This window comes from Phyllostomus discolor, chromosome 3 (genome assembly GCF_004126475.2).
Source record: "Phyllostomus discolor isolate MPI-MPIP mPhyDis1 chromosome 3, mPhyDis1.pri.v3, whole genome shotgun sequence".
NCBI classification, from domain to species: domain Eukaryota; kingdom Metazoa; phylum Chordata; class Mammalia; order Chiroptera; family Phyllostomidae; genus Phyllostomus; species Phyllostomus discolor.
Genome location: NC_040905.2, coordinates 124,805,792 through 124,818,198, shown reverse-complemented (window position 1 = coordinate 124,818,198; position 12,407 = coordinate 124,805,792). Strand labels below are relative to the sequence as shown.

Below are 12,407 nucleotides of genomic sequence, written 5' to 3'. Positions count from 1 at the left end.
AAATATATAATATATAATAAATATATTTATTGATATATATTTAATATATTATTTTAATAATATTATGTTATGCTAGCACATATGTTTATGTTCGTTAAATGTTATCTTAATTATATATTTATATATTATATATAATAAAACTTGTATAATTACAAAAGTGGTTATATGTATTTCTTAATATGATTGGCTCATATAATAATTTGTTATTGTTATTAATTTACCTATTATAATTATGTTTTATTACAAATTAATTTATCACTAAGCAGCCTAGAGTTTGCTAATCTATGTGATTATATAATGATAAGATTAAAAATTTTATCTATTCCTGAAGCATATAAATTAGAAAGCAAAGTTATCCCATAATCATCCCCCATAAAAATCATTACTGGGAAAATTTGCTGAGTGTTTTCCATGACCATGACATGCATCCATTGACATATGTACAATTATAGTAATTAGTTTTATAGATATGAGATCTTATATTAATATTCTGACTTTTGTTCACTTACCAGCATTTTCAATCAACTTTCTATGACAGGACTTTTAGGGTTTCTTTGTTTGTAAGATAACTGAAATAAAATCTACATTTTACTTAGATCTTACTCTATCATAAATTCCTACTATAATTTATTGATTAAGCTGTTGATAGATATTTATCTCCACTTTATGCCTTATTATTCCACTTTAAAGTAACACACAATGTAATTCTAATTTTGTCATATATTGTGTGAAGCCAAAAGAAATAAAAAATATGTTTCAAAATATTCATGTATTAACAGTGGTATCCATGTGATGATTTTCATTTTTTACACACTCATTTTCTGAATTTTGTACAATGCACACACATTAATTTCATAATTAATGTAAAAGCAGCATGAGATGATATGGGTGAATCTTAATTGGAAAGCCATGCATTGGAAAGGAAGAAGCACAGGAAGAAATGGACTTAAAACATGTGAAGAAAGAAAGCAGCTCCTACCCTTTGTGACAGCATGAATGAAACTGGAGAGCATTATGCTAAGTGAAACAAGCCAGAAAGTGAGGGACAAATACCATATGATCTCACCTTTAAGTGGAACCTAATCAATAAAACAAACAAGCAAGCAAAATATAACCAGAGACATTGAAATTAAGAACAAACTGATAGTAACCAGAGGGGACATGGGAAGGGATAATGGGGGGAATAGCGGGAAGGGTTTTCAGAAACATCTATAAAGGACACATGGACAAAACCAAGGGGGATGGGATCAAGGGTGAGAAGTGGGGATGACTGGGGTGGGGGGAGTGGTGGGGGAAAAATGGAGACAGTTGTGCTTGAACAACAATTAAAAAAGTAAAAAGGAAACATGTGAAGAGCTGTCATGTAGGTAGGTTATATCTGATTATATAACCTAAAGGGCTAGGGTTACAAGTAATGTGCACAACTACATAGAATTAAATGGAAAACAATTTAAGCTCAAATATGGAGGAAATTTTAACAAATCTACCAAAAGAGAAAATTCAGAGTTCTCCAACAGTGAGAGTGTACAGATAGCTTTGGTTGCTTCTCAGTGAGACCATAGTAGGTGATTTTGAGACCTGGAGGTTTCTGGAAAAGAAAATTCTTTGAATGTTAAGTATTGTAAAATCTTCCCAAGAAAATTGTTCTCTAAAAACCCTGATGTCTCCACATTTCATCTGGCTCAATTTTTTTAGATTTCCTTGTTGAATCATATGGTTCTCTCTACATCGTCAATCTCTGCTACACCTGCTCCATTTTCTGTCTTTCTTTCCTATTAACTCAAAAATAATTTTCTATGTTGATTTACTGAATAATTGACTAAGAAACCATAACATACATGTGTGTGACAAGTTAACTGATGTCAACTTGCTAGAGTTATTAGCATAAATAAAGTCTCTTGATATTTTACATGAAGACCAAAATTATGTATATCCAAGTACTAAGGAGAGTGGGAAGCAATTTGCTATAATAAATTGCTAGTTTCTTTCTTTTTTTTTACCATTTCCTCACCTTTATTATTCACCAGAGGTATGAAATTATAATGAGCATTGAAGTGCAGAGTGATTTACATTTTTCACACTGCTAAGAATAAATTAGTTTAGAGTAAAAATATGTAAATAAGCCCCGGCTGGATGGCTCAGTCATTGGAGCACTGCACCCCTGCACCACCACTGGCCACACACACACACTAAAAGGTTGTGAGTTGATCCCTGTGCCCTGGGTTGCAGGTTTTCTCTCTCTCTGCCAGTCTCTGAAGTCAATAAAAACATACTTGTGTGAGAATTTTTTTAAATGTTAAAAAATATGTAAATAAGAAAATCTGATTTGGTGTTAGCATTTTCTTTTCCTCCCTCTCTGTTCCCTTTTCCCATTTTTATTCCAGCTTTGAAGCCCTGTTTACTGATCTGGAAAAGAGACAGAAAGAGCTGGGCATTGCTAGCTTTGGTGCTTCTATTACTACTATGGAAGAAGTCTTCTTTAGGTGAGAACAATGCGTAGGGAAAATAAAAATACTGGGTGAGGAAGGGGGTCATGTCTGAGTCCCCTTTGTAAACTCACCAAACTTTCAGGTTCACACATTAGAAAGAGGTGTAGGGGGAGGAGCCTAATGTAATTTTTTTTACAATAAGAACATTGAAAAAAATTACCACTAGCATTTTATAAAAGAATGGATATTTTAACTTACTTGATGTATGAATTAGATCTTAATCTTTAACTTGAATGAGCTCAACTTAATGAAAAATTGTGTTCTTGTTTTTCTTGCCCTCCCATGGTCTGGCAGCAGTCTGTGACTGGTGTTTCAGGGACCACTGCTCTACCATAGTCATCATGTTGTTTTTATATAGTGCTTCTACCAGTCAGTGAGCAAACCAGGAAGCCTTCTAAATTGGGTGTTGTCACTCAGATTTTCCAAATAAGATGTGTTGGGATAAAGTCAAAATGAAATACTTTGTACTTTTTAAATATAGGGTCAGTAATATGGAAGATTCACAAACAGATATCCTATCTATCCCACCTCAACCTGTCTCTCTGATGAGTGAAGTCTCAGTCAAGAACCAGAATCGGAATATGTCCAGAAATGAGAGAGCAGATTCTTTCAATATAAATGAAAGCCCTGCTATTATGTTCAATACTGGGGTAAGCACCTTTACTAAGAAACATGATATATATTTGGTTGGGGCACAAGAGGTACATTTTTAAATACTTAAATGAAAGGAATGTAGAATTCTCAGCCATTACCAGATATGGAGCAGCCTACACCACAACATAATTGATTTCCTAATGCAGAAGTAATGAGTTCTAGATAAATATCTCAACTGTTATTCCTCAGTCATTTTTGTTTTCTGTTTTAGAATTCTTTTCAAATTGATAACTCAGAAATTTGTTAGCTCATTGAAGCTGGAATAAGCTGGAGTGAGCATGATTCTTAACACTCAAGCATGCATAATATTTTAAATTTTAACAGTGGGAATTGATATATTTTTAACTTTATTTCTATTGTTGAAACTATTACAGATGTCTCCCTTTCCCCAACCTTTGTCCACCTCTACCCAACCCATACTGTCCCTTACCTCTGGCCATCATCACACTGTTGTCTGTGTGCATAAGTTATACACATATATGATCTTTGCCTAATCCCTTCACCTTCTTTCATCCAGTAGCCACACCCCCCCCCGACTCCCCTCTCACAGCTGTCAGTCTGTTCCATGTACCTATGTTTCTGTTTCTATTTTGTTCGTCAGTTTATTTTATTCATTAGATTCCTCTTATAAGGGAGATCATATGGTATTTGTCTTTCACCAACTGGCTTATTTCAGTTGGCATAATAGTCTCCATTTCCATCCATGCTGTTGCAAAAGGTAGGAATCCCTTCTTTTTTCTGCTGTGTAGTATACCATTGTGTAAATGTACCACAGCTTTTTTATCCACTCTCCTACCAATGGGCACTTGGGCTGTTTCCAGATCTTGGCTATTGTAAATAACACTGCAGTGAACATAGGGTGCATATATTCTTTCCAATTGGGGTTTCAGGATTCTTAGGACATATTCCCAAAACTGGAATTGCTGGGTCAAAAGGCAGTTCCAATTTTAATTTTGTGAGGAAACTCCATACTGTTTCTATAGTGGCTGCATCAGTCTACATTTCCACCAACAGTGCACTAGGCAAGGATGTGGAATTTATATTACAGGAGGGATTGTTCTCTAATCAGTATGATTCAGTATGAATCGCAGTGTGGGAAATCTCTTTGAGTTGCCCAGCATTTCTTTTATTCTCCTTCTAATGATCTATTGCACCTATAAAGCACCCTGGTTATCTTGACTATCAGAAGCCTGAGGAAAATCATCCTGTTGTGATTTTAAGCATATTATATCAAAAGCCAGAATTTAAATACTTTACTTATTCTTTATAGCAGAGGTCAGAAAACTTTATGTAAGATGATAAATATATAAGGCTTTGTGGGCCATATGATCTCTGTTGCAATCACTCAGCTCTGTCATTGTAGCAAAAAGCAACCATGGATAATACAGAAATAAATGGGTATGGTTGTGTTGACCCCCTCTTTAAACAGACAAAAGGCTGAGCATGCTCTAGTGGTTGGATTCTATTCCAAGTATTTAGAAACTTTATGTATCTCTACCATAAAATTCCAAAGGGTCCATCCTAATAATTTCGATGCAAATGATCTACTTAAGTCTATTAATATTGTAATGTTCTGTTTCTCTCTTCTTTCTTCAGTATTCCTTCTACCACCAGCAGTTCCATGCCATGTTCCTCAAGAGGGCAATATTCAGTTGGCGTAACTGGAAACTTGTTTTGCTGCAGATACTGGCACTTCTAGGTTCACTTACCTTTCTCTCAGAGACTAATAAGTTTTCACATAGTAATGATGATGAGAAGGTCAGACAAATGAATTTGGGCCAATATGGTCAAACCATTGTGCCTGTATCTATTTCCGGGAATTCTAATTTGACTCTGATTTTCTTAAAACATCTTAAGAGTATACTAGAGTCTGAGAACCACACAATTAAGGAAGTGAAAGGTAAGGCTCATTAAGAAAAAGATTGTTCTTAAATGATTTGGTTGTGTGACTTGTAAAGAAGGATCTTAACTGTATGTGTGGCTACCTGCTCCATTCTTTTCCTACTAGTTACCAGTTTTATACAGACAACTCAGAATCAAGAAATACCCACTTTAAGGCTACTAGCCTCAAAACATGAATTACATGTGGAGGCACTTTGGCTCCAGGTTGCCTACACGACACTTGTTCCTTCAAGTAAAAAAAAAAGTGCCAAAATACATGGTATGTAAAATTACACATGAGGTTTTTTGTTTTGTTTTTTAAGATCTGGTAGGAATGTAACATATCACATGAATCTAGGCTTTATGGAATGAAATGGTGTTCCCAAGCCATTCTTCCATCTCCTGCATCTTCCCCATCATTCATGTTGCCACTTTATTTTAGCCATTCTGGTAGGTATATAGTAATACTTCATTGTTTCTTTTTAATACTTATTTATTTATTTATTTATTTATTATTGTTGTTCAAATACTGTTGTCACTGTTTTAATTTGCTTTTCCCTAATGTGAATTTTGACATCTTTTTCATGTGTTTGTCATCTGTATATCATTTTTAGTGAAATGTGTGTTCATGTCCTTTTAAAAATGGTGTTTTCTTTCACTTTTATGAAAGATCTTTATATATTTTCTCTCATACTGTTGACTATCTTTTTATCATCTTAATGGGTTTTGTAGGACAAAAGTTTTATTTTGATGAAATCCAACATGTTAAATTTTTCTTATATAGATTGTATATTCTATTCATAGATAATGTATAGAATACATTATGCCCTAGATAATGCTCTGCATAGTCCTAGATAATGAAGATTTTCCTCATAAGGTTTATAGTTTTCTAAAAGTGTTATACTTTTGTTTTATTTGTTTTTAAATATTTTATTTATTTATTTTTAGAGAGAGGGGAAGAGAGGGAGAAAAGAGGAAAACCTCAATGTGTAGTTGCCTCTTGAGCACTCCCTACTGGGGACTTGGCCTGCAATACAGGCATGTGCCCTGACTGGGAATCATCCAATGACCTTTTGGTTCGAAGGCCAGCACTCAAGCCACTGAGCCACACCAGCTAGGGCAGTTTTATATATATATTTTCCTATATGGAGATTTAGTTATTTTTACTGTTGTTCAAATACAGTTGTCTCCATTTTTCCCCCATCACTCCTCCCCACTCCAGGCATTCCCATTTCCCATCCTTGATCCTACCTCACTTTGGTTTTCTCCATGTGTTCTTTATAGAGATGTTCCTGAAAACTCTTCCCCCTTCCCTCCCCATTACCCCCTTCCTCCTCACCTCTGGTCACTGTCAGTTTGTTCTTTACTTCCATGTCTCTGGTTTTATTTTGCTCACTTGTTAGTATATTTAGAATTTTTCTAATTGAATGCCAGATATTGTGTGTGAAATTATAAATAATCCACATGATGTATTTTTGTCCTGTAAAGGTTTGATTTCTGATGGGCAATAATATCAAAGAAAGATCTAAATTTAATCAGGAAATTTTAGTGCTTTGATGCTAGGTTGAAATATGTATGAGAAGTGGTCTATTTCTTTTCTTTTATAGAATTTTAAGTATATTTTATTGATTATGCTATTACAGTTGTCCCAATATTTTTCTCCCCTCTATCCTCCTCCTCCCAGCACCTACCCAACTCCAGCACTCCCCACCCCTTACTTTGTGCCTATGGGTTGTACATATAAGTTCTCCCTTTCCTATACTATGCTTAACTTCCCCGTCGATTTTGTGCCTACCATTTATGCTTTTTATTCCCTGTACCTTCCCCCCCATTCTCCCCACCCCCTCCCCACTGGTAACCTTCCATGTGATCTCCATTTCTCTGGTTCTGTTCCTGTTCTAGTTGTTTGCTTAGTTTTTATTTTTGTTTTTTAGGTTCAGTTATTGATACTTGTGAGTTTGTTGTCATTTTACTGTTCATAGTTTTTGATCTTCTATTTCTTAGATAAGTCCCTTTAACATTTCATATAATAAAGTCTTGGTGACAATGAAGTCCTTTAACTTAACCTTATCTGGGGTGCACTTTATCTGCCCTCCCATTCTAAATGATAACTTTGCTGGATAGAATAACCTAGGATGTAGGTCCTTGACTTTCATGACTTTGAATACTACTTTCAAGCCCCTTCTTGTCTGTAATGTTTCTTTTGAGAAATCAGCTGATGGTCTTATGGGCATTCCTTTGTAGGTAAATAACTGTCTCCTTTTCTCTTGCTGCTTTTAAGATTCTCTCCTTATCTTTAATCTTGGGTAACTTAATTATGGTGTGTCTTGGTATGTTCCTCCTTGTATCCAATTTCTTTGGGGCTCTCTGGGCTTTCTGGACTTCCTGAAGTCTATTTCCTTCACCATCTTGGGGAAATAGTCCCTCATTATTTGTTCAAATAAGCTTTCAATTTCTCACTCTTCCTCTTCTTCTGGTACCCCTATGATTCACATGTTCAAGTGCTTAAAATTGTCCAAGAAGTTCCTAACCCTCTCCTGATTTTTTGAATTCTTGTTTCTTCATTCTGTTCCAGTTGAATGTTTATTTCTTCCTTTTGTTCCAAATTGTTCACTTGAGTCCAGTTTCATTCCCTTCACTGTTGGTTTCCTGTGTATTTTCCTTTACTTCACTTTGTGTAGCCTCCATTTTTTCCTTCATTTTGTCTTACTTCAGTGCATTTCCACAACCATTAATAAATCTAAAGTGCCTCAAAGGAAAAAGGAACATAGAATGTTTGTCTTATTTCAGTGCAGGTGCACCCAGCTCCAGCAATTCTGTGGGCATCCTGATTAGCAATGTTTTGAACTCTGAATCTTACAGGTTTTCTCTCTCCTTGTTGCTTGGCTCTTTTTCTGGAGTTTTGATCTCTTCTTTCACTTGGGCCAAATTTCTGTCTTGGTGCACCTGCTATGTAGTAATGGGTGGAGCCTTAGGTATTTGCCAGGGTGAGACAACTCTCTTTGCCAAGTTGTGGTGCTGTGGGGGAGGGGTCAGAGAGGGAACAATGCCGCTTGCTCTTCTCACATCCTACTATCTGTCACTTCCCTCACTTCCAGAAGATTTTTCCCTTTCAGGTGCTGATTCGCAGGTGGATGGGTTTGTGTACATTGTAGGACCTTCTGGGCCTCTCCAATGAACTCTTGTGTGAGACTGGGAGTTTCTTCTACTGCCACAATCTACACAGATTTTTTACAGCCAGGAGTTTTTAGTCTTTAGTTTCCCACATTAAAACCCTTGGTTCCCCAGTCTGTCTCACTCCCCCATCTTTCCTCCCAGCTTATCTGCACACAAATGTGGGAGTGCCTGCATGGTCTGCTGTCTTGCTTTATGGCATGTCCTCTCTGCCTCTCTTACCAGTCTGGATGAATATTTTTTCTTTAAGTCCTGGGTTGTTGAGCTTCCATGGAGATGATTTTCTGGTAGTTCTGGTTGTTCTTTGTTTTTAAATTGGTTGTTATCCTTCTTTTGGTTGTGTGAGGAAGTGAACCATTTCTGCTTATGCTTGCATCCTCAGAATTGGTCTATTTCTTAGTCTTACCCCTATGGTATAGCCCTTCATGAGCCCTATTGAGAACTGGAGGATTTACCTAAAGGTGCCACCACCATTAATAAATCTAAAATGCCTCAAAGGAAAAAGGAACATAGAATGTTTGTCTTACTTCAGTGCATTTCCATTCCTTCCAAGGTCTTGAGCCCCAAATGTTGATTGCTTTCCTAGATATATGATACCTTTAAATGGGTGATTTTTAATTTTTATCCAGCTTTTTCATTTTCTCAGGAAGGTTTTGTCTGCTGTAAGATAAGTAATAAAAGCTATAAGTGAAAGTACTTATAGATCAATTTAATACATATAACTAAGTTTAAAGAGTCTATACCTTGTCACCTGTGTTTTCTCTGTGAAGTAGGAGTTTAGGTTACAGGCAATGAAGAGAACTTGGATTCAATGATACAGTGCTTGATGAGAATGGCAAATGTTTAAAATAATCATTATCAGAAAGTTCAAAGGGATAAAAAAGAAAATTAGTTGTTCTTCAATAATCATATTATAGATGATTTGTAATGTGGGTAAACTGACAAATATTGTGTCCTTATTCTAGGAGATCTAGTGAAATATTTGATGGAAAATGAAGATTGTATTCTCTTATGCATTGTTGCATTTTCCATTGAGGTAAAGAGAGATAAAATAATATTTACTGGTATGTTCAACAATCAAGCATACCATTCACCATCTCTAACGCTGGCAATGTTAGACAACATTCTTTTCATGTCAATTTCTGGCCCTGATGCTTCCTTAACAGTCTCCAATAAACCTCAGCCACACTCTACTGATAAGGAACACAGTGAAACGTATGTTGTTGTTGTTCTTTTCATTAGAATAGAATTTTATACTTTAAATGCTTTTATTCCAATCTTATCACATTTGTATGCTTAAAAATGGCTATTGGTAGAAATATGTATTTTCTTCTATGTTGATCTTTGTATATCTACTTTTGTTTCTTCTTCTCCAGGGAATCAGATGGACACCAGGTGGCCTTAAATATACATTTTGGCATGGCTCTTTTGATCAGTGGCTTTTCTCTATTGACAGTGACTGAGAGAGTCTCTAAGGCAAAGCACATCCAATTTGTGAGTGGGGTCTCTGTCTTTGCATACTGGATCTCTGCTCTACTGTGGGATCTCATCATATTCTTCATTACCTGCTGCTTACTACTAGTGAGTATTAAAATGTTTTTTGAGGACTCATTTACCTTCTATACTCCATGGAAAATTCCTATTCTCCAATTATACCATAAACCTAACTTTATGGGTAAACTACCTTTGCTCATTATTTTATAAAAGACATTGCAATGTGTGTACATTTTAACCAAGAGACATGATAAAGAAAACCTTTAGAATCATTATTCATACTAATTTTTGTGAGCTGAATTACATGTCTAAAAATTCATATATTTAAGGTCTAACTACTAGTTCTTCAAAATGTAACTATGTTTAAAGATAGAGCCTTCCAGCAGGTAATTAAATTGAAATGCAGCTGTCTGGGTGGGTGCTAATTCAATCTGACTGGCATGCTTTTTAAGAAGAGGAAGTTTGAACATACAAAAACACACCAGGAGTATGCGAGCACTGATAACACAATGAAAATATGGCCATTTACCAGCCAAGGAAAGAGCTTTACAAAGAACCAACCCTGAGGATGCCTTGATTTTAGACTTTCAGCCTCCAGAATTGTGAGAAAGTAAGTTCTGTTGTTTAAGACACCCAGTACATGATATTTTGTTATGTCATCCATAACAAAGTAATACAATAATCAAACACTGGAAACAACCCATTAACCATCAAAAGTAAAATAAATAAATGAATGAAGATACCAAGGAGTAAACTATACAGTAATGATAAAGAATGAAGTAGAACAATTTTCAACAACATAGATGAATCTCTTAATGCCTGTGAAAGAAGTCAAATATAAAAGGACACACATAGTGCAATTATGTTCATAAAAAGTTCAAGCTACAGATAATACTGTACAGTAAGTCCTTACTTAATGTCATCAAGAGGATCTGTGACTTTAAGCAAAATGATATATAATAAAACCAGTTTTAGCATAGGCATCTCATCAACATTATAATGAAAATTTTGAATGAAATGACACCATTTGAGGACCTGCTGTACTATATTTTAATATTTAGGGATGCATGTCTCTGTGATCTGCTAGAAAATGTAAAGAAGAAAAGTTCTATGGTAAAAGTCAGAATGGTGATTACTTTTACAGGAGTTGGAGGAGTTCACAATAGCTTTCTTCAGGTACTGGCATTGTGATAGCTGCTATAATTCATTGTGACAATTCATTTTTATCTTCTGTATTTTCAGTTTCATGTTACATCTTATAATAAAGAGGTTACAATTTTTATTTGAACAGTTTGTTTGCATGTTCATTTAAGGGTTACTTTGAGTAGAATCTACATATTTATAACACATAGTCGTCTTGTCCAAGAACAGAGTATATTGCTTATGTAGCCAACAAGGAATTTGACTTTTCTTTGAAATAGGTTATGATTCATGACATTAAAGAATTCTAAACCTTCAAACACAGGGATTCCTGCATCATTCCAACTTTGCTTTGATTACCTCATTATATTTATTCCATTTAGATATATAGTATGCCTATTCATGAATAAAACAATCATAGCTATAAGTATCAGATTCAACTGTGACCTGCTAATTTTTTTCTATTGCTATTGTTACTTGCACCATGCACATCAGTCATTGACTGTATAATGACTATTTTTAGCTTAACCTTACTATTTACTTCTTGATTTTCCTGTACATAATTGTGCAACTTCCCCAAAACACAATCCTGATATTTGGAGAGCAACTGCAATACTAATAAGATAAAGATTTCCAGAAATTTATTTCCTCTAAAAACTAGAAGTTTATCTCCACCACCACCATCCATTAAATTTATGTCCCTCTAATTTTGTGCTTCATTGTCTTGTTTTCTATTTTAATTAAAAAAATTAGAAAAAGCGAGTGACATTAGAGGAATGGCAGTGTGAGAGACCCCTTTGATCTCTCCCATTGAAGTTTCGACAATTTGAACAGCTGTGACTCAACAGTGGATCCATGCTCAATGCACAAACATGTCTGAGCGATCCATGCATTAAACATCTGAAAGTGGATAAATGGGAGAGAAACAGATTATCCATGGATGCAGCTCAGAGATTACTGTAGGGCTCAGCATGAAGAGGTAAGGAATCAGGTTGCCATTGGCAGTTCCTTCATATAGAAGGAGTAAAGAGGTTCATTGAGAACAACTGCAAGAATAGGCAGTACCAGCTATAGCTGAGCCAAATGACCTTGGCAGTGGTGAAGCCTAGACATGCAGCCACAGTTGTCTGGCAAATAGCATTCCAGATAGAGAAACAAAGCCACAGACCTTGATTGCCTTCCCTTAACTTCCCAGAACTCACCTCCCCTCATCCTTCCTTTTGGGTAGAAGAGAACATTACCTGCAAACCTGATAACTCATATTACAGAATCATTTATTCGCTGAGCAATACGTGAACTCTGTAATTAATCCCAGGGTTGGATGGAGGTGCAGGAGAAATGTCATGCAGGTCAGCTGGTCAACATTACTGGGAGAGTAAAGCAAAAAAAGGAGGCAGCCCACTTCCCCCAGCTCATTCTACCTCCATGCACCACAGCTGCACTGCTGGTTCCATTGCACTGTGAAAGAATAACACTGGGATTTCACAGATTTGGAATCCCATCCCCACCACATTCCTCTGCAAGGGTGGTCCACTGAGACCAGAGTGACCAGATTACAGGAGAAGTGCTGCCCTT

The 12,407-nt window shown here is 35.8% G+C and overlaps 1 protein-coding gene across 1 annotated transcript in view; it reads left to right on the top strand.

Moving 5' to 3' along the window:
- LOC114506931 (ATP-binding cassette sub-family A member 3-like) overlaps positions 1-12,407 on the top strand; it is a 309,809-nt gene that overhangs the window by 170,502 nt on the left and 126,900 nt on the right. The window contains exons 16-20 of the mRNA XM_028524874.2: positions 2,385-2,483; positions 2,971-3,139; positions 4,740-5,043; positions 9,164-9,413; positions 9,575-9,779. Of these exons, the coding sequence (XP_028380675.1) occupies positions 2,385-2,483; positions 2,971-3,139; positions 4,740-5,043; positions 9,164-9,413; positions 9,575-9,779 (1,027 nt within the window). The remainder of the gene's footprint in view (positions 1-2,384; positions 2,484-2,970; positions 3,140-4,739; positions 5,044-9,163; positions 9,414-9,574; positions 9,780-12,407) is intronic.